The 24,357-nt window shown below is 42.3% G+C and overlaps 1 protein-coding gene across 1 annotated transcript in view; it reads right to left on the reverse strand.

The window, feature by feature from the left end:
* The window catches only part of LOC308308240 (contactin-associated protein-like 5), a gene marked incomplete at both ends in the record, with an annotated part of 253,821 nt that extends 229,736 nt beyond the window's left edge, over positions 1-24,085 (reverse strand). Inside the window, one exon of the mRNA XM_080753618.1 lies at positions 24,010-24,085. Coding sequence (XP_080609744.1) covers positions 24,010-24,085 — 76 coding nt within the window. The remainder of the gene's footprint in view (positions 1-24,009) is intronic.
* Positions 24,086-24,357: the final 272 nt, after the last annotated feature.

Here is a 24,357-nt window from a genome sequence, read left to right on the forward strand (position 1 = left end):
AGGGTTAGGACAAAATGACATCATCAACTTCAACATAAAGACAATATTTAAAGTGTTTTACAATTAGAATGTTTGTTATAGAGTACAATTAGAATGTGTAAAGGCATATAAGGCTCATTAGCCAGGATTCCTTTTAACACATTTAGCCGTGGACCGCCTCAAGGCTGGTCCTCAAGGTGGTTCTCAACCTTTTCAGGCTGCGACCCCCTCAAAATAATTATATGTGAACACCCCCCCCCCCCCCCCCCCAACACACACACACACACACACACACACACACACACACACACACACACACACACACACACACACACACACACACACACACACACACACACACACACACACACACACACACACACACACACACACACACCTTGACAAGTACATTTAGTTTGACTCTCGTTGCATGGCATTGTGAGCATTTTTTATTTAGGTATTAAAAAGGTGTTAAAAAGGCCTTACATTGTACGTGGCTTCAGTGTCATCTGGGGACCCACTAGGTTGAGAACCATGGTATTAGAGAGTCCTTTATACTGACAGCATTGCCCTAGTAACCTTGATACTGCATCATAGAAACCACCTGTTTTCCCCCCATACCAACACAACTGCGAACCACCTACGTATATTAGCATTCCAGGAACTTGCTTTCTTCTGTTTATTAATTTAGAGATACACTGTTAGTAAAAGACCGGATTCAACTCGATATTCACTCGAGTAGCCTAAAAGTAAAGAAGGTATTGCAATCAAAACGTAGCCTACTTAAAGTACCAAAAATAGAAAGTACTCATTATGCAGAATGTGTCCCATTTCACAAGTTTTCAAATGTATAAAATGTATGAAATCTTTTGAAAATAGCAGATCTCTACACGCCCACAATGCGTCACATTGTGAGCTTGTAGATCTTCTATTTTAAATGGCCGAAATGTATATAGGGCTAATGCATGTTTTGTAATAATTTTCTAAAAACTACAAAGTAACAAGCAATTAAAGTTAATAATTATAGTGGAGTAAAAGCATATTTGCCTTTGAGATGTAGTGGAGTAGAAGTAAAAGTATTGACATTTTCAAAGACTCTGGTAAAGTAAAAAAAATACTTCAAAATTGTACAGCACTTCAGTAAATGTACTCAGTTACTTTACATCACTGTTTATTTATTAGTACCAGTGTCTCTGTCATGATCGTACTTCATCATGTGCAATGATGAAACCCTCCCCAGAAGAGTGCAAGCACCGGAGCGCACACAACCAGACGGATCACAACTAACACTCAGGGACGTGCTGGCCATTGGGAAAAGCGGGACAACTCCCCGAATGGCCGGTTCATTCCCGGCTGTTCCAGGCCGGCCATTAGGAAAAAAATAAAATAAAATGGCCGGCCTTCGTTCCATTTTGGGGGCAAACAAAGTAAATCGTCACTGTCGGGCAGAAACCTTGTATCTCCAAATCTCTGTAAAAAATCTCTGTAAATTTTTTCGCAAAGTAAAGCCCTGCTTCATCATACAAGGCCGTTGCATAAAAGTAGTGAAAACAGCCGATCTACAAGCACACAACGCCTCACGGTGCGAGGCGTTGTGTGTGCTTGTAGATCGGCTGTTTTCACTAGTTTAAATAATTTTTAAAATTATAAATACAAAACAAACGGTTTTTGGACATACAAGGTTTCCACCCGACAACAACGAAATATAACTCATGTAATTGGCCCACTGGCTTGTCACTTGTCATGATCTGAAATTGCAAATCTTTGAGTAGCAGCAGCGCTATAGAGAGAGATCTCTCTGTATAGCGCGCAATGCGGGCCTCTCCAACTCTTTTTCCCGGGCTGAATCAGGGGCCCAGCACGTCCCTGACTAACACACACACACACACACACACACACACACACACACACACACACACACACACACACACACACACACACACACACACACACACACACACACACACACACACACACACACACACACACACACACACACACACACACACACACAGTGTTCATAGCCAAACATGATTCCACTGAAAGATGTGTTCAATGTCCTACTGTTACTACTGCTGATTATTACTGATTATTATTGTTTTCCTGTTTGGTTCCTGCAGGACCATAAATAGCAAACGACACTGTCTTGTCGGGCAGAAACCTTGTATCTCCAGGTTTCAAAATGGTATGTTCTCTTGTAAATTAAAGTCCTACTTCATCACATAACAGTGTGTAGAAGACTGAGCTAGTTCTGGGCCACTCAGAACTAGCTCGCGAGGCGTTGTGTGCTTGTAGATCGGCTATTTTCACTACTTTAACGTTTTTTTAAAAATAACAAAAAAGGACATTCATTTTGGACATACAACGACGATAGGCTAATATTGACTCAGATAATTATTGTGTTGCTGTAGGGGAAGGAACCTCTTAGCCTATATGCATAATAACTTTTTTTTTTCTTCAGTTTTGGAGGTTTCCACCCAACAGAAACGATTTGCTTTTCACCCCAAGACAGGTGGGTAACTGTGTGAGTGTAGAAACAGAACCAAATTGTTGTCGGGTGGAAACCAGATGATGACAACATCAACATCACCAAAATGATTAAATAGAAGGGCTACGCTACAGTAACAGGAGTAAGTTAGGTTGCAACTTTACTGTGTACAAAGACTTGCTATCTGTGCAGTGCTTGCTCCACCATCATATTAACTATTGTTGTTAGATTGTTCCTGATTAATATGCAAAAATCACAATACAGTAATATTAACTATATGTTGGTAGAGCAAGCACTATAGTCTGCACAGATAGGCCTACTGCAAGTCTTTGTACAGAGTAACACTGCAACCTAACTACCATGAATATTGTGGATGTACCCTTCTATTTAATCCTTTTGGGGATGTTGTTGTTGTCATCTGCCCATGTGTTGATTTGGTCAAAAGAAATTGGTTGAACAGAACTCATATTTTGGGACCATCGCTCCATTGTTCACAATAATGCAGGCTGCTATCCCAGGAAGTCATGTGATCCAAGATGGCCGCGGTTTGAATATGTTCTATTGCAACTGATCTGATTGGGCAATCACGTAGCGCTCAATGCAGGCGTCAAGAGGGGCAATAGAGTTTCCTCTCAATCCGATGGGAATTTATAAATAAACGTTTTTTTCTGTTTGTTTGTTTTTCTTTCATTTTTTTCCACCTCCGGGCCTAATGCGACTGCATTGGCTGCATCGCCTATTGCTAAGCCCCTGTGTCTGTGTACGGACAATTTGATGACCCCTGATTTATAGTCATTTGAACAACTGAACTACAGGTAACTACATTCTTACAGTTTCACACATCCATGGCTCTGAACATACGGTATGGGATTCAAGGTCAATGGTTTGCATTCTGTTTCTGTGACTATGGATAATTATTGCTGCTGATAATCTTGATTAAACCCCAATGTAGCCATTACGTACACACACTTCACTTAAACGCCACTCTCAAACGACTGCAATGTAAATATCAAATATGGACCCTCATCATCCGGTTACATTTTGTACCCTCTCCGATTTAAATCAACACTAACGGCACGCACGTGAGCCTGCAGTCTCATAGGCCTTTTCACACCACACATAATACATAATTATGTTAAACACAAGTTTTGTTGTTTACATACTGTATTTACATACTGTATGCATGTTGTTTAGACAGATGTTAGTTTGATGTTTTCCGGGGTTTTTTCCCCCCTCGTATCCTACTTTCTTTGAAGCGCTAAATTGTTTTCCTTTGCTCTCTATTTCTGTGAGCGTTTAGCCAGTTGTCTGTTGTCGGCGAGGGTTCCTCCTCCCATTCACTCTGATCTCACTCTTCCACTCTGTCGGAGAGAAACCTCGTATCTCTAGTTCAACTGTTGTCTTTGTCGTTGTTTTGCTAAAGTAATCTTCTTTTTTACTTTAGTAAAAGTATCAATACTGAAATGCAGGGGTATGGCAGGGGTATGCAGCTGCCATACCCTGGGTCCAAAGGGGAAAATAAAAGTTATTTTTTAAATATAAATCCATGAATGTCTTTGTCTATCTGTGCTGGTTATTATGTTGTTAAATTACATTATAATAACTACAAATGCTAAATTTAACAAAATGGTCACTTTAACAAGGTATTATAATTATATTCTCCACACTTGTATTCTCCCCATCTTGACAAGATGGTACTGTATATTCCCAGGTTCCGCAGGTCAGCTGCACAGGTGCAATGCATTATTGTTAATTGTGGCACGTTTACTAACATGTTAAGTTTAGCTGCACTTGAACAACCGTTCCAGGCTGCCATATCCAACAAAAGCAACCCTAGAAACCCAGGGATAAAAAACTGACAAAACCCGATTTTCTTTCGAGGACTCCCATCTTTGCCATACCCTAGCTTTTGCTGAACTGACGCCACTGCTGAAATGTAGAAATACTCTTCTAGGGTACGGTCACACCATACTACCCATGAGAGTGCATGGATTCCCAATTCCGCCAATGCATTTCAATGAGAATGGATCGTGTTTTGCAGAAATCCTCTACTGTCAGGAAACCACTCCATTCCCATTGAAATACATTGGCGGGACCGGGAATCCACTCTTTTTTCTTTTCTTTTTTTTCCAGACATCCACAAATGGCATCAAACTGCTCCATTTTGATTGACATGCATTGGCAGAGGAATCCACCCTCATAGGTAGAATAAAAGTGTGGTGTGAGCTTACAAGTAAAAAGTACAAATGTTTTCTTTTTTCATTTCCGGAAAGGCAACAGTTTTTGGACACACTCTTTCTGCCTGGCAGCGACAAAATGTGTTTTGGTTCCAACGCTGTGGACCATGAAGGAAGGATGGGAAAAAACAAAAACAGTGCAGAATGAAGACCCAATGACTCAACTATATATAAGACCAAAAAAAAAAAATCTTACACTGTCCGGTGTGAATTGAGTGCAGATAGAGAGGACCGTGGACGCAGGATCAAGTCCAGGACACTTTATGTTGAAAAACTCCCCCTTTTTGTATAAAAGCTTCTTCATTTGCCAACTGTATATCGCTGCCCTGTCCGTCCAAAGCTTCTCTTCTTGCCAATGCAAACATTGTGATGCCCCCTGGAGTCTGAGTCTCACCAGGGGGCAGCGTATCATCATAATCTGCATTATCTCTGCCCCCTTGGCAGCCTGCGTGGCGGGCCTTGCCAGCGGGGCCAAGCACACCATCGTGATGCAGATCGCCGATAAGCCCCGCTATCACAATGTCCTCCTCCTCAGCATCGGGGGGTCAAACGCTTTTTTTGTCTTTTTCTTTTTTTTCTTTTTTTTTCTTTTTAAATCACAAAGACCGGGAATGCATCTTGTGTCATTTTGTAGATTTCAACCACTTTAACCACCATTTTATACTTTAGCTATTCAAAAAAATAGCAGATCTAAAAGCTCACAGCGTGTCACTTCATGCCAAAAATGAAGGGCAAAAATCCACTCGTCCGAGACAGTTTGCCCTCCAGGCCCCCAAGCTGTGGAATAAACTCCCTGTCGCACTTAGAACAACGGACTCACTTGCTAGCTTTCGCCGTGGACTGAAGACTCACCTTTTCAGACTCCACCAAAACCCTTAGCACTACTGGAAAATCAATGTCCATACATGAAGCTAGTTAGCATTTGTTTTTTAGGTTTTTTAGAAACCTTTTTATTATTTTATTTTTCTTTACAGATTATACTGTTTTTCTAGATAGATATTCATTTGCATTTGTTATATTGCTGTTGATGTACTGACATTTGTTTATTATTGTGATATTTGATCTGCTTATTGTAAGTCGCTTTGGATTAAAAGCGTCTGCTAAATGCCTAAACTGTAAACTGTATGCCGCGCTATATGAGGTTGTAGATCAGCTAGCATTTTTAACACACATCTTTCTTTCTGGGGGTCAAATATTTGCTTCTGGGCGTATCGGCGAGCAATTCATGGGTTTCATTTGTAGTCCTACAGCGGCCATGTTGAGGACCAACACAGGTGTTAGTCTGATTGTCGTAGGACATTCGTTCTGTGCCAATCAGACACATTTGAAACACCTGTGTTGTTCCTCAACATGGCCGTGTAGGACCGCAAATGAAACCCCAGGAATACATATGATTTTGGGTGGTCCTTGAAAGTTTGAGCAGCATTGATATAGAAACATACGTTTCGTTTCTCTTCAGAAAACCGTTTTCCAGGATTCAGAAGACTGTTTAGAATGGGCCTCAGGTCATAAAGGGTTAAGGTTGGCCTGATAAGCAGCCTATAGCATTTTGTAATTAACAAATACCTCCACGGCGTCGCCTCTATAAATAAAACACGCTGACACCTCCTGTCCTCCCTGTAGACACACCCCCTCGTGAACCTAATTGATCTCATCAGTCCGGGAGATGGGTCGGCTCCATAGCAGCCACGGGCCAATTCCACGTACAGGCCAACTCCAAAGTATCTCTCTCTCTCTCTCTCTCCCTCTCTCCCTCTCTCTCTCTCTCTCTCTCTCTCTCTCTCTCTCTCTCTCTCTCTCTCTCCCTCCAAACTTACTTAATTTATCTCTCCCGGCTGAGCCTGTCAATTCGGTGGTCTGAATTACTCCTGCGGAGACACTTTGGAATATATTTCAGCGTGGGGTGGGGGGAGGACGGGGGAGGACGGGGGGGAGAGAATTATTAGTCACATGCCCCCCGGCATGGTCTTCCTCTCCCCTGCACCTCTCAAGGTCACTTTCACCGCCAGCAGCATGTGTCGTCAAATCAAACGTGTCCAAGCTGCTCCATGTCCGCCCCCCCCCCCCTTCTCTCTAAAGACATGGCCATTTACATTTTATAGGACTTGGAGGGTTGGCCAGCTATATCTTTTTTACGTGTGCGCGTGCGTGCGTGCGTACACGTGCGTGTGCACGGACGTGCAGAGAATGTTAGAGAGGCAAGGGGCTGACATTTCTAAAAGGGCTCTTTTGGTGAAAACATCGAAAATAGCAGACCTCCAAGCTCACTTGGAGGTCGGCTATTTTCGGTGCTTGATACCACACTGAACTAAGGATTATCAAGTCAATACTGGAGATGTGGCATACATACTTACGGCACACATGGTTCTCTACACAGAGAGGGCAATTCTTTCAACATAAGATGCTGCATTCAAGTTCAGGACAATTTAATTTTTTTAAAAGAAAACAGTGATTCTCTACGACCTCATGCACACCGGATCCAAATTAGCCGTGCGCCGAGTGGCTGCGGCCGTGCATTTTTTCTCGATCGAACCCAGTTCGATTTGTGCGTCTTGTCGCGTGCGGTAAAAAAACTCATCACTCCTTTTATGACTCCTTTTGGGATCCGCAGCGCCGATTCCGCACAGCCTTGCACACCAAATCCAATGCGCTTTATTCATGCAGCAAACGAAAAAAACAAAAAACAAAAAAAAAACGCAACTGTCCTGTGTGCAAAGGGTTTAATACTACAGTAAAGTAAAAGTATACCTGACATTTTTACTCAAGTACACTAAACGTAATGAGTTACTTGACACCACTGGTATTCAAGCCCAGTGGCGTCAGTTCAGCAAAAGCTAGGGTATGGCAAAGATGGGAGTCCTCATGGAAAAGAGGCATACATTTTGTATAACACGGTTCTATTGTGAAAATAGCAGATCTACATGCTCACAACGCCTCGCAGTCTTGGTTTTTTTGTTTCTACGGTTTCTTGGTCTGGATATGGCAGCCTGGAACGGTTGTTCAAGTGCGGCTAAACTTGGCATGTTAGTAAATGTGCCACAATTAACAATAATGCATTGCACCTGTGCAGCTGACTAGACCTGCGGAACCTGTGAATATACCATTTTGTCAAGATGGAAAGAAGTGTGGAGAATAGTTAAAGTGACCATTTTGTTACATTTTGCATTTTACTGTAATTTAACAACATAATAACCAGCGCAGAGACAAAGAGACATTCATGGATTTATATTTAAATTAAAGTAATTTTTATTTCCCCCCCTGGACTCAGGGTATGGCAGCTGCATACCCCTGCCATACCCAATTGACGGCCCTGTTCAAGCCTCCTCTGGTGGTGTGTGTGTGTTTTTCCTGCAGATGTGTCGACGTGCGAGAGAACATCTGAAATCCCTTTTGACATTGTGTGGGCTGTCAAGGCCCCCTCCGCTTCCCTTCACAACTGACAGCGGATGTGGAGCAGTACGGCAGAGTGCGACTCTGGGGGGGCGTGAGGTGTCAAAGGTGCCCGGCGGTGTGGATGAGGTTTTATAATGGAAGGCCCCCCCGCTGTGCCCATGCCGCCCAAGGCAACCTTCAGATTCATTGCCCCGGCGCTCGGCAGGGGGCTCTCCGTTTTAAGCCATTCAAAACGGGTACACATTGTTGTGTATTATTATTTTATGCTTTAACTATTGAAAAATAGCAGATATACAAGCTCACAGCGCTGCGAGCTTGTAGATCTGCTATTTTTGTAAAAATCGTGAATTAGAATTTTGACCCGATTTTGACCCGATTCTATCCACCTCTTTCCGCGGGAGTTTACTGGAGATTATTTGGACCACACTTCCGGTTTAACAGCAGACATACAAGCTCACGTCGCGTCGCAGATGCAGCCCGTAGTGAGCTTGTAAATCACACTCGGCTGCGGCGCCGGAAGCTCGGTACAACGTCTGCGCAATGCACTATGGGGCGTTGGAAACCCGTGGATAAATCCTTCTATAAGGTTTTTTGAAAAACACGTTTCTATACGTCAGTGGTTCTCAAACTCTTTCATGTCATGGATCCCTAGGAATGATATGTATTTTGGCCCGCCGACCTCCGTCTCAAAATGTTTTGTATCGGGGACCCCCCCAGAAGCAAAGATTTCAGTTACAAATGTTCACTTTAAAAATACATATACTGTATTCAAAGATTTGCTCAAATTTCACAACTTTTCAAAAATAGCAGATCTACAAGCTCGCAGCGCGGCACTCGGTGCCGCGCTGTGAGCTTGTATATCTGCTATTTTTCAATAGTTAAAGCATTCAACAATTCTGGGCCTGAAAGGGTTAAACGCCTCAGATACTTGACCTCATAAAAAAAAAAGTTGAAGTAAAGACTTTATCACACTAATGCTCCGGTCAAAAGTTCTCAATCCCCTGCGGAGTTTAGGGAAATGGGGGGATGTATTTAGAATATGAAATGAGCTGGCCTATACCGTAACCGGGGCCCAGCCCGGCCCGGCCCATACCGTCTGTTAAATGCGTCGCCGGGCCGAGGCGAAAAGCCAACGGAGAATTCACAAGATGCAAATGTGTGGTGACTTTGATTTATGTAGATCCGCTTGTCACCCGGGTTTTCCGAAGTACACCGTGTTACCACGGTTATCTCAGAACAAGGCTCCAGATAAATAATCCCATTGCTCAGTCAGTCGTACTTCAACTTCTTATCATCCCCGGTGATAATCGCTGTGCCAAAAAAAAAAACCCCCTCCTGGCCAACAACCAACCCCAACCAGACGACCATATCGATTTAACTAACTTGTCTAATCTGCCGAGCACTGGAAGTGATTTCACACGCACAATGCCAGGGCCTACTGGCTCAGGAAATGTAGTATGCAAAGTTGTGCACATGCAGCGCTCCGTGACAAAAGACTTGTGAAATAAGCGATCCATAAAACAAGGCTGTAGTTCTTTTAATCCGACTGGCCTCATTTAGACAAGCAAAAGCAGGCACACGTTGTGCACCTCCTGACGTAGAGTCCTACTTACTTAATGTTCCAACACAATTATAATAGATGTTATTTTCTATTTATAAAAGCGAAATAAGCACACTGGGTGTTGCTTTATCGCATAATGGGTATGATTGCATTGCACGCGCACACACACGCACGCACGCGCACGCACGCACGCACGCACACACACACACACACACACACACACACACACACACACACACACACACACACACACACACACACACACACACACACACACACACACACACACACACACACACACACACACACACACACACACACACACACACACACACACACAGGCACACATCTTAAAACAAAGGCTGGCTGATGAAAGTAACTATAGTCTACATTTTAACGTAGCCTGTAAACATAAAGTAGGCCTACAATGGTGTCTAAACATAATGTCTTCTCGATTTTTGCGAGGGAACCCAGCGTAATCAAATCTTTTGTTGCTGTTGCCGAACAAGTAAAATGGCGCTGGTGCCGATTTACGAAGCACAGTCTATAGTTATAGGAGTCTGTGTAGCAGACATTTGTGAGGTGACGTGAGTTAACATTCCCAGCCATTTGTCCTCCTGTACTGCCTCTCCTTTCTTGAGCCGACCTGGGAAGCATCTGTGTCACGCTAGATTTGAACCACTTTAACCATTATGTGATACTTTGGCTACCAAAAAATAGCAGATCTACAAGCTCATACTAGCGCGGCACCGAGTGCTGCGCTATGAGCTTGTATTTTTGAAAAATCATGAAAACTAGTCCCGCGCCCGGGGTTGTGCACAGTATATGAGTGCACAGTACAGTATATGAGTGCACAGTATATGAGTGCACACTATATGAGTGCACAGTATATGAGTGCACAGTATATGAGTGCACACTATATGAGTGCACACTATATGAGGGATTGAATGTCCCTGAGGAGTACAGAATTAATGTTGGGGAACCCAGACCGGTGCCCGTTGGGCAGAACAGTCACCATTTAGTATCAGTGATTGTCAGCATGCGGGCACACAGCGGACGGCAGGCGGCTGACAGACATTATGTAAATTAATATTTAATAGATTTAGATTAATAGATGTGTTCAAGTCTTTGAATATATATGTTACATTCAGTTTGGGTAACTCAGTGAGATTGTGGTAAGAGCGCTCGTTTTGTAGTTCACCACACACCAATCACCACCAGATGGCGACAACAGCCAGTCAGCCATTCACTAGTGCAGGCGCTGACGTCACTCGTTTGCGACTCTCTTTCGTTTATTTACTAGCCCAGCTCGGCTGTGTTTAGCCATTAGCTTACTATGCCTTACTCTAAACCTAACCCTAACCTTAACCTCAGTAAAACTATGCCTAACCCTAACCCTAACCCTAACCCTAACCTCCGTGGGGTGAGGCTATCATTCCTGCCGACGCCACGTTGTTGTTGCTCAAAGCGACCGCTTGTTCCACCCCGCGCCGCACGACGAGCGCTCCGTTTCTCGATCTAACAGTTTCTCTATCTAACCGTGACATATATATAACATTAAAATCTCAGAGTCAGGCTCCAGATAAATAATCCCATTCTTAGTAGTACTTCAACTTCTTATCATCCCCGGTGATAATCGCTGAACCCTGAAACCACTCCTGGCCTACTACCAACCCCAACCAGACGACCATATCGATTTAACTAACTTGTCTAATCTGCAGAGCAATGGAAGTGATATATAATATTAAAAAAATAAAGCACTGTAACTCAAATCTTTGCTTCTAGGGGGTCTCTGGAACAACATATTTGAGATGGGGGTCCACAGCCAAATACATATCATTTGGGGGGGTCCTTGACATGAAAAAAAGTTTGAGAACCAAACATTGTTTGTCAAAAACAAAAAAATAAGGATTTAGAAGACACTATGTAGAATATAGGGTCCCCAGCTTTTTAATGGATTAAGAGAGCAGCACACACAAGGACAGTGTCCTCCGTCAGGGGAGAATATGGCTGCCATTATCTGTGTCACCTGACACACCGGCCAAAAAAAAAAAAAAAACACACCCTGGCCATGACCAGGGGCGTCACAAGGGGGAGGAAAGTGGGACTGAGTTACCAGGGCCCAAGGTGGTGGAGGGGCCTTAATTATTTTATACTTTAGCTATTGAAAAGTAGCAGATATACAAGCTCACAGCGCGGCACCGAGTGCCGCTCAAATTTTGCTTCTGGGGGGTCCCTGGAACTAAATATTTTGAGATGGGGTTCTGTCACCCCATGGCCAAATACATACCATTTTGGGGGTCCTTCACATGAAAAGGTTTGAGCTCAACTGACATAGAAACATATATTTCTTTTTTTTTTTTTACTCAGAAGGATTTGAAATATTCAAAGATTTTCATGATTTTTCAAAAATAGCAGATCTACAAGCTCGCAGCGCGGGACTCGGTGCCGCGCTGTGAGCTTGTATATCTGCTATTTTTCAATAGTTAAAGCACAGGGGCCCCGCAGTGAATCCTTGTACCCAGGGCCCAGAATTTGGTGTGACGCCCCCTGGCCATGACAGATGTAGCGTACGCTCCCTGCCTCCTCCGGTGTCTCTGAGGAGGGACCAGGAGGCTGCTGTTTGCTGCTTGACCTCTAGTAGCATCAGGGGTGTCACACACACATTCTGGGCCCAGGGTACAAGGATTCACTGCGGGGGACCCCCATGAATATTGAACCCAATTAGACCGGGAACGCATTGTTACGCATTATTTTGTGCTTTAACTAATGAAAAATAGCAGATATACACAAGCTCGCAGCGCGGCACCGAGAGCTTGTATAGATCTGCTATTTTTGAGGTCTTTGAATATGTTTTAATATATTTGACCCGATTCTATAGATGTATTCTAAATCCTTCTAAGGTATTTAAAAAAAAAGAAGAAAAAAAAGCTATGTTTCTATGTCAGTGGTGCTCAAACTTTTTCATGTGAAGGACCCCCAAAATGATATGTATTTGATATGTACGGACCCCATCTCAAAATATCTAATTCCAGGGACCCCCCCCCCCCAGAATGCAAAATTTGAGTTACATATTTGCGCTTTAAAAAATACCTATATTCAAAGATTTGCACACATTTTCACAGAAAAATAGCAGATCAGCTCGCAGCGTGCTGCAGTGAGCTTGTATTATCTGCTATTTTTCAATAGCTGAAGTATAAAATAATTAAGGCCCCTCCACCGTGGGCCCTAGTAACTCGGTCCCACTCTCCCCCCCCCCCCCCTTGTGACACCCCTGAGTAGCATCCTGACTGCTGTATTGTTTGTTCTTTCTTTTTAGGATGGTGTGTGTCTGTCCGCTGCACTGTGATCACTTCATGCCGCTAGGCCTGTCGCAATTGTTACATATTCGTCTAATCGCACATATTTGACATAATCGCAATCATTTTGTCATAATCGTTTCCATGTTGAAAAAGGCTCATATATTTTCAAACATTTGTGAAAATAGTGGAATCTAGCAGATCTACAAGCTCACAACGCGCATTGTGAGCTTGCAGATTGGCTATTTCCACTATCGATGTTCTTTTTTAAGTATAAAGTTGTCAAATGTGTCCGTAATTTCTTCGTATATTCAGGTTAAGTGCCATAACTGCCATGTGCAACTTCAAAGCCTGAAAGCCGAACAGAAATGTACTGTAATTGTCAACGACAAAAACACACTCAAATCGTTAATCGCAATTATTTGAGTGACAATTAATCATCATGTAAAATGTCATAATTGTGACAGCCCTGGATGCCGCTGGAAGTGGAGTAACGGGGGCCTGGTGATGATTAGCTCACTGTCTTTTTGACATAATCACACAAGCTGTATGCCAATAGCTGGAAATAGCTGATCTACAAGCTCGCGATGCGATGTGTTGTGACCTTGTAAATCTGCTACAGTGTTTTTTATTTGATTTTCAAAGGCTCATACATCTGGCTTTGTCTCTATATCCAAGACGATTTACAGAGATTGTGCATTACATTCATCCGTTCACACACACCTTCGTACACCGATGGCGGAGGAAACCTTTGTAAGGCATCAACCTGCTCACCAGGAGCAACTAGGGGTTCAGAGTCTTGCTCAAGGACTAACCCTGGGGGAGCCCAGGATCGAACTGGGAACCCTCCGTGTTCTAAGACGACAACTCTAACCCTGAGCCACTGCCGCTGCCATGTATGTATGTATGTATGTATGTATGTATGTATGTGGGTCAGTGACGTGACGCCCCAAAAAATGTGTTTTTAAAAAAACTTTAAATTGCAGGCATAAAAGTTATTTACTTTTGTTCTACTCACTCTCAACCTTATGGAAATACATTTTGTTTTTAGATATTTTATTGGAATCAGACTTTATTCAGCAGTTTGTTGTACTTGTGCCTAAAATCGTCATATGGTGTGACATGAAAATAATTGTTCATAAAATGAAAATGGAGTACATCTTTCTTAAGTTACTCACTTTATCAAAGTCCTTTATCATAACTAACCAGTGATCCACTATAGTTTTTTGAAAATTAATTATATCTGTATATTTTTTTCATAATCGACACTCTGTGTGAGGCCCATGTTCATGATCTTACAACATATTTTAAATGTATTCTGTCAAAACTTTCTCTAAAATTACACAAATATTTGTGACTCTTCCTGATAATATTCTCTATGTAATCCATAAACATTTTTTTGGTTTAATCATTAATAAAGGTATGATTTTTCACTATTTGGAATGTCACACCAAATGATTTAGTGTCACACCGTATGATCATATCTTAATGTGTCAAAGCAAACTGTGTTTTAACCTACCTATTAGTGAGTACTGAACTTTACTGATTGATTAAACAATTACCCAGGATAACATGGCCTTAATATTTCTGAACAGGATATTATTGTAGGGCTTTAACATGGGATAAGAAAGAATTGTAGTAGTAGATGGATGATGAGGATGTGCACAGGAATGCTACGCACACCTAAGTCTTCTGCCGGCCCACGGCACAAGGATCCTAAAGAGACAATAAGGCGCATAGCCACACTTGGAGCCAAGGCAACATTTTATTAACACCAATTAGTGGAAACAGAACTCAGCATTCAGGTAAATTGCTTTTTTCCGAAGTCTCCTGAACTTGAACACAGCATTTTGTGTTGAACAAATGTAATTAGGAATCATGACATTACACCACATCTCCACTAGCTAAAGAGTGCTGGGTTGCGCAACTCCGAAAATAGCTGATCTACAAGCTCTCGCAGCACAACGTGTTGAGAGCTTGTAGATCAGCTATTTTCGCTAGTTTTGTCTCGGGTCCTACCTTAACACTGTCCACTGTCCAGTCCAGTGAGTGAAAGTACAAAAGTATTAGATCAGATTAGATTATACATTTAGACTGTATTGTACATCAGCCAGTCGTATTTGGTGAGGGTAGCAAACCGGCTGCCTTGTTGCGGTTCTGCTATGCCACAGACAACCTCCTGCTCTTCATAGAAAATACAGTCTCGCCCCTTTGGCTCCTCTCTTCTTGCTGGGTCATTGTTTAGTTTCTCCCTGTACTTTCTCGTTCTCTCAGCACTTGTCATTTTCCAGCTGACAAAAGAAAATGGAATGTATAGTTTAAGACAAAGAGAAAATATTGTTTAGATTGAAACAATATGTTAAGGTTTCTGTGAAGGGGTTTCTGCTCTGTCTGATGAATTTGAAGTATCACTGAATGAAGCTAAATTACATTTTATGTAAAAATGTTTAAAACAAATGTTTAAATGTACAAAAGAAACATGGAACTTTGTTATTTATTGTTATATCTGTAGTTAAATACAGTATAAATCATATGGTGTGACAATCAAGTCATATGGCGTGACAAGCAGACATGTCACACCATTATGATTAAGTGTCACACCATATTACGTTTTCTGCATTTAGGTTTACCTTGAGGCTACTACTGTATGTACACATTAGCATGCTAACAGCATGCTAGCTATAACAAAGCAACCTAGATCTACATGGAAATATGACCAAAACTTCAAATAACTTAAGCTTTTTTTAATGAAAAGGTGTCACACCAACAGACATCCAAAGTGGTGAGTTTGTCAAAGTTTCAACAAGATGGCATTTCATGAAAATGTTAAAATCATAACTCACCTCAGACACCTGTCTTGCAGTTGTGCTGGGAGTGCTGAATAGCCTTACAGAAGAAGGACCTCTCTAGCCAATAGGTGTCCAAATAATTGCCTGTTTAATTTGTCCAAACTAGTGTCACACCAAATGATTTTGGTTTGGGGGACAAAATGTTTTTGATCAGAAATGACTGAAAACATTATGCTTTGACTTTGAAAAGATATAGGCTCACAAATAGACATTTTTTTAGCCTAAATTCATTTTCAAATGATTTTTAGCAATTCTTTTTCTTAGTTTTATTCAAGTTCCCACTTTGAGAAACAAGGTCAGGACAGTCACACCATATGAGTTTTGCCATGTTTGGTTGAAAATTCTGAAATGAGGAATGAAATGTTTTAATCTTGAGTAAGTTCACATAAAGCTTTATGTCCTGCACAATATTCAGAAGGTTTTTGACAAATATATTTTTTATTTATACATGTTTGACACCGAAGACAGCGAAAACGTTACGTCACGTCACCCACCCACGTATGTATGTTCTCCCCGTGTCTCCTTGGGCATAGGCCCTCACACAAAAACATGCAGTAGTCCTGGTTTCTATACTACCTCCCCCTAGCCAGCCGGGTGCTCCCCAATGTCCCCTGGCGCGGCAGGGGGAGAGCGGAAACCAGGACTACAGGTTAGGTAGTCACCGGGTGAGAAAAATGGGTTGCAAAACCGTGGGATAAAAAAACATTTAATACAAATAAAAATGTATGTATGTATGTATGTATGTATGTATGTATGTATGTATGTATGTATGTATGTATGTATGTATGTACGTATGTATGTATGTATGTACAGTATGTATGTATGTATGTATGTACAGTATGTATGTATGCATGCATGCATGCATGCATGCATGCATGCATGCATGTATGTATGTATGTATGTATGTATGTATGTATGTATGTATGCATGCATGCATGCATGCATGCATGCATGTATGTATGTACAGTATGTAACCTCGCGTCAGATATACAAGCTCACGGCGCGGCACCGAGTGCCGCGCTGCGAGCTTGTAGATCTGCTATTTTTGAAAAAAAGTTGTGAAAATGTGTGCAAATCTTTGAATATATGTATTTTCAAAGCAAACGTTTGTAACTCAAATTTTGCTTCTGGGTGGTCCCTGGAACTAGATATTTTGAGATGCGGGTCCTTGGCCAAATAAATTTCAGTTTGGGGGTCCTTCACATGAAAATGTTTGAGAACCACTGACATAGTAGTCTCTCAAGAACAGACTAACTGAGCTCTAGTTAACCCTTAAGTGCTGTTCGGGTCATTTTGACCCGTTTTACATTTTCATTTGGAAAAAGAAGGTAGAAGTTAAAAATGTTTCCACCTGAAACTCACTGGCCTTAAAGATTCTTCTGAGATGAGCATGTAAAAAAAATATTTTTGCACTACACCCATGCTACACCCCCCTCATATTTTTTGAACCTTAAGTGCTGTTCGGGTCATTTTGACCCGGAAGCACAGAAATACACAGTATTATGCCAAAACACAGACACACAGTCACCCCCACTTCTAACACCCCCCTTCCGAAGCCCCATTCCGAACCCTCCCCCCCTTCCTATAAGCATGAGCAATATTGCCCAGTATTAAATGAAGTAGTTTTTTTTACATGGATTTCAGCTAAATCAGTAAAAACGCCTAGCTCTTTCAGTGTTTAATGTGATAGAGCAAAGCAGAAATGCAAACATTTACCAAATATATCATATGAATTGTTTGGTATTGAGTCAAAGTCAATGTATCATGATGATTTGTTAAGTTAAAATTTATATTAGTGTTGTTTTTTTTAAACCAAATATCCACCGGGTCAAAATGACCCGAACAGAACAAAGGTGTAGTGAATCTGAACAGAACTTAAGGGTTAAGTGAAAAGGACCTTTTCTTTGACGATGGCTGGCCAGATTGCTGACATAGAAACATAGGGGTTTTCCAAAAATCTTAGAAGGATTCAAAAGACACTTATAGAATCGGGTCAAAATTCTAATTTTCACGATTTTTCAAAAATAGCAGATCTACAAGCTCGCAGCGCGGCACTCGGTGCCGCGCTGTGAGCTTGTATATCTGCTATTTTTCAATAGTTAAAGCATAAAATAATGATACACAAAATGTGTACCCGTTCTGAATGGGTTAAACACCATGCAGCATCCGTATAGGATGCTCTGGGGCATGTTGTGAGCTTGCTGATGTGCTATTTTCTGCGAAAGCTTTACCTACAACCTGCCATCCGTCCCTATTGGGCATACTGTATGATTGTAGGTCAGGGGTCGTTTTCAGGCCAAGGACCCCTTAGTTGAGAGAGAGATGAAGCAGGGACCCCCACAACCTTCTCGTAGATTCCATATAGTTTCATTGTTTGACAGTACAATCATTTGGATTCATGTCAATTTGTGTTTTCAGATATTTAACCAATTGATCCGACAATACTTAATAAACTTGACCTTTCACTCTGTGCTCAGTCTGCTCTTTTTCCCCTCTACACCAAAGCGCTTTGCCAAAAATAGCCGATCTACAAGCTCACAACGCTTCACGCTGCGAGGCGTTGTGAGCTTGTAGATCGGCTATGTTTGACTAAAGTTCTCCGAATATGGACACTAGGGTTCAAGTGGTTAATATAAAAAAGGAGAAAAAAACAACTTTCTATCACTCAAAGATTTGGAGGACCCCCTGTAGTAACTCTGAGTACCCCCTAGGGGTCCCGGACCCCCTGTTGAAGACCTATGTTGTAGGTGAAGCAAAGCAAAAGCAGATCTACAAACTAAAACACAAATTATGACAATATGAGGTCTATACTAGGTAGGCATGCTCCTATTTTCCCCCTTACCCCAAGTGTCATTGCCGATAATAGCCAAATCTAATCTGCGGTATGCGTGTCATGAGCTTGTAGTTCTGCTATTTATTTTCGCCAAATGTTCTATCCCAGAATAGGGATGCTGGGGTCGGTGTGGCTAAGTGTTTAATTACTAGTTTGTCACAGGAACCCCCGTGACATCTAGATTTGGGAAGCATTGTCACAAATTAAAAAATACTTCAAGATCGGCTATTAAAAAAAAAAAAAAAGTAAATAAGAGTTTTAAAATGGTAAATGGTAAATGGTGCATTTATATAGCGCTTTCATCCAAAGTGCTTTACATAGATTGTGCATTAAATGTCACACATTCATGCACACATTCATACACCGGTGGCGGAGGAAACCATACAAGGCACCAACCTGCTCACCGGGAGCAATTAGGGGTTCAGAGTCTTGCCCAAGGACTCTTCCACATTAACTCAGGGGGAGCCCGGATTCGAACTGGGAACCCTTCGGGAACCCTTCGTGCTCTAATAACGGTTTCTCTACCCCTGAGCTATGCCGCCCCCCGTTTTAAATGTTCCTCATTTAGCAGGGGCCCTGGAACCCCCTCAAGGACTCTTCAGGGGACCACCAGGGGTCCCACACACACACACACACACACACACACACACACACACACACACACACACACACACACACGCACACGCACACGCACACACACACACACACACACACACGCTACATCCCTGCACCCACACATGATCCTATAGCCTACTCTGGACAGCGAGTCAGCGATCCAAATCCCACTATTAAAGCACTCTCCCTGCAATGTCGCCGTCATTCTGTCTCCATGCCATCTACTGTTTCACAAAGGAAAAAATAAAGAAAGAAAAAAACACAAAGAATTGCTAAGGGGAATAGTCTGCCCACCCCATAAAAGAAAAAATATCGCAGTGCTTTAGAATCAATATCCAAGCATCGAAAAAAAAAAAAAAAAAAAAAGTGGTATCAATGCATCCCTGTGCCTGTGTGGGCTTCTATCTGTGTACCGAAGTCTAGACCTTTTCACATAACTGAGGCCCTCTCGGATGACACGGCTAAAGGAATCAGATAAAGAAAACGCTATTGGAAGAAAAGCCTTGTGCTCTCGAAGGTCTTGGACCTTTCTGAACAAAAAACTGGATAGGAAAAGATCATAGTAGATCACAGCCAATGCCCAGGCTGACTGACTGTCTTCTACACACTGCAGCCAGGGAGAGGTTTCTATAGATTTCGTCTACTAAAACTATGACGAAAAATGTTTGTCGACTGTGTTTTTTTCACTGACAAAAACTAAATAAAAACGAAATAAAAACTAAGCTGTGATGACTAAAACCAAGACTAAATGTATTGACAATTTCGTCAACAAAATAAAAACTAGACTAAAACGTTAGGGAGGGACTAGTGGAGGAGAACATTTTACGTTTGGTTGCTATCAGGTGTTGCATGCTGAAAATAGCCGATCTACAAGCTCACAACGCGTCGCGCTGCGACGCGTTGTGAGCTTGTAGATCGGCTATTTTCAGCATGCAACCAAGTGTATGCTGAAAATAGATGACATTATGATGTCATCAAGGCCTGCCAAAATGCATTTTAGTTGACTAAATCAACTGTAGATTTAGTCAACTAAAATTGGACTAAAACTAAAACTTTTCAGGTGACTAAATTATGACTAAAACTAAATGACATTTTATTCAAAAGACTATGACTAAAACTAAATCAAAATGTGCTGTCAAAAAGAACATTGTTCTATATACATGTACAGTACATCCACATGTTGTGATGGTGATGGCAAATATTCCCTGTTCAAAAGAATATAGCCTTTTATCAGTTGACAGATAAAAATAAAATAAAAAACAGTAAAAAGAGATGGAAAGGTTGCAGCTATAGCTGAAGCAAACCTTAGCACCCCCTAAGCCCAGGGGCATCAATTGGGTATGGCAGGGGTATGCAGCTGCTATAAATCCATGAATGTCTCTTTGTCTATCTGTGCTGGTTATTATATTGTTAAATTACAGTGAAATAACTACAAACGCTAAATTTAACAAAATGGTCACTTTAACAAGGTATTATAATTATATTCTCCACACTTGTATTCTCCCCATCTTGACAAGATGGTATATTCCCAGGTTCTGCAGGTCAGCTGCACAGCTGCAATGCATTATTGTTAATTGTGGCACGTTTACTAACATGCCAAGTTTAGCTGCACTTGAACATCGGTTCAGGCTACCATATCCAGAAACTGTAGAAACGGGGAAAAAAAATAAAATGTACTTCTTAAAATAAATGTATCATGCCTGTTGCTAAGGTATGGCAACATGACTGGTGTCGCGTGCATGCGTGCAAGACACCAGTTATGTTGCCATACCTTAGCTTTTTCTGAACTGACGCCACTGCCTAAGCCCCCCCACCCCACAAACCCAATACTGATGAAAAATATTTAACTGTTCTGCTGCTGTAGACGATCCTCACCGTCATTCAAATCGGTGACTACATGACGCCGTTGACAGCGCTCACCGTCAATCTTACTGTATTTACAGTAAATGTATTAATACTTACATAATGTCGCCCCGGTCGCGGCCGCGTCGGTAATGTCCGCGATTTGTTTAAAACGCACGTTGGGCGTGCACGAAAAGTGAAGCTCCTCCATGTTAAGTCAATGGAGAGGCCCATAAAGATACTTCATTTAATCCAAAAGAGCCATTTTGAGCCATTTTGCACCAGATCTGATGTAAACAATACACACGGCAGGGCGCAGCCATCTTCCTCTTCTCGGCTCACACTGTCATGTGACTAGATGACGTAATCGTTGCCGTCAAGTGATAATCCAAAAAAACAAAAACAACCCCCTTCCAGCCCTTCAAAATAATAGCGGCGGCCGACGGAGGAAACGGCGCGGCACCAAGGCAACAAGCAACCTTCAGATTAAGAGGCACGAGTTGTGTTAAGGAATAAATAAATAAAATGTATATGATTTTATAGTATGGTTTTCATAGAAGTCAGTCAATTGTCTTTCACATATTCATTGCATAATGTGAAAGACAATTGCCTGACTTCTATGTAAACCATACTATAGAATCATACTTTTTATAATGGACAGCATCTTCAGCCTCACAAAAACCCTATCCGATCACCTGTATACAGTCCTCAGATTTGGAGCTGGAAACTGCCAGTGATCTGGTCTGTGCGAGTAAATCACGTTTGTCATATTAGTACTATTGGTTATTGTTTGTTGCCAAAATGAATTCGCCCCCTCTCTAAAAAAGCCAGCCCCCCCATAGCCCTCCCAGTCCCAATTCTCTGGAGCCGCCACTGCCCCACACCATTGAATCAAACTGAATGTGTTGAGAGGATTTACTGGAGCTGTGCTCAGGGGCGTCAATTGGGTATGGCAGGGGTATGCAGCTGCCATATACCCTGGGTCCAGGGGGGAAAAATAAAGGTTATTTACTCTCTTTGTCTATCTGGGCTGGTTATTATGATGGTTATTATGTTGTAAAATAACTACAACATTTTACAAAATGGTCACTTTAAAAAGGTATAATTGTGGCACATTTACTAACATGCCAAGTTTAGCTGCACTTGAACAACCGTTCCAGGCTGCCGATATCCAGCCCAAGAAACCGTAGAAACTGGGGGAAAATAAAATGTACTTCTTAAAATAAATGTATCATGCCTGATGCTAAGGTATGGCAACATGACTGGTGTCTCGCGCGCGTGCAAGACACCAGTCATGTTGCCATACCTTAGCTTTTTCTGAACTGACGCCACTGGCTGTGCTGTGCTATGGGTAGAAGAGGAGAAAGCAGAAGTCTCTTGATTCGGCTAGACGGTGATCTAAGCAGCGAGCATGACTTCTGACTGTGCGGCACAAATACACTTTGTGTTTCTCACTACTAATCCCCCCCCCCCCCACCCACCTCTTCTCCCCCCTCCTCCTGGCCTGGGCACCGTCCAACGCCACTGCCAGCTACACGTACACACACACACACACACACGCACGCACACCGCAAAACAATTACTGTACTGTCTCCAAAGGGATACATTCGGCTGCTACCAAATTGACATTAAGGTGTTGCCAAGGAAAAGTGTAACAAGTCACTACTTAAACAGACACCAAATAAAAGCGGCGGCGGCAGGGGAAAAAAAAGGTAATTCTTTGCAATTACGCACTCTATGGCAGAGGGCTGTTACCTAAAAGGAGGGTGGCAAATAGGCTATAAAACACATTAGATTGCTCGTAAAAAAAATAAAAAAATAAAAATAAACGCCGCTGGCTGCTTTAAGTTGCCCTGCGTGCAAGCCGAAAGGGCTTTCACGAGAATCCCTCATGCTCCATGATCAGTGATCACTAACTGAAATGAATGCAAATGTAGCCTAATGTTTATCTCCTCCTAAGAAAGAACAACGGTGTTAATCAAGGGCAGCGTTATGTTGCATGAAAATTGCACATTGGGTATGAAACCTTGCGCCGAGCTGAGCTGAGTGCCCCCGCATTTAACGATCCGTTGCGTTCTCATCCGTGCGCTTGAAAGCACGCCGATCACACGCGCGCACCCACACACACACACACACACACACACACACACACACACACACACACACACACACACACACACACACACACACACACACACACACACACACACACACACACACACACACACACACACACACACACACACACACACACACACACACACACACACACACACACACACACACACACACACACAAAACCCCGAAGCATCACATAGGCTTAAGGCTATAGTCTATGTGTAGGTATGTAGGCTGAAATAAACCAGTGGCTGATGTGGCCACTTCAACTTCACTTTGCACAGCACGGTTTTAATCTCAATGCCATGATATATCAGTACGCAATCGTTTATTTATACATGTTCTAATAACGGATAATTAGGCTGTGCATGTTGAATCCAGCCCAGCAGCTTTCAGACAGACTTTTTTTTCCTAGGTTAGACATTACAGTTCAGCCAAAGACATTTCGATAAGAATCACGTCAGAAATCACCTACAGTATAGCCTGCATGTATTGCGATGGAGAGAGCAGAGCACTGACCAGCAACAATGGCACATTATAATATGTGTCTGTCTGTGCGCCACGCGTTATGCTTCACCACCAACTGACATGTGTCTATTATACGTTGTTTAAATACATCCCTCACGCTTACCATGTTTAAATGTGGATCAGATATTTACCACCAAACACAGACGTGCATTCATCACGCAGATTTAAGTCGATGACGGCTATTAGGCGGCCTGTACTTGCAGGGTACACAGAGCGCCGACACACACAACAATGTGAAGGCAAAGCTAAAGTAATTCCTCTACTTACAGTGACTGGCTGGCAGCGCAGTCCTCAACAAGACGCCGTGCAGGATGAGCCAGATGGCGATGACAAAAGATGACATTTCCACCTTGCTCGCCACTGACGAGATCCAGGTTGGTCTATAGATCCTTATGGTCGTTGTGCGGAGAAATAATAACTATAGTAATAATAATAATAATTACTAGTGTTACTTCCTTCCAGGCACCGCCGCCTATTCCACCTGGAGAAGGATCCACTACACACTCACCTCTAAACAAGCATAGGAGAGGAGAGGCTGATGTGCTCACTGCGCTCTCAGCAGTCTGTTAGCTTCTCTCTCTCTCTCTCTCTCTCTCTCTCTCTCTCTCTCTCTCT

Source organism: Nannobrachium achirus (assembly GCF_963921795.1).
Source record: "Nannobrachium achirus genome assembly, chromosome: 22".
NCBI lineage: Eukaryota > Metazoa > Chordata > Actinopteri > Myctophiformes > Myctophidae > Nannobrachium > Nannobrachium achirus.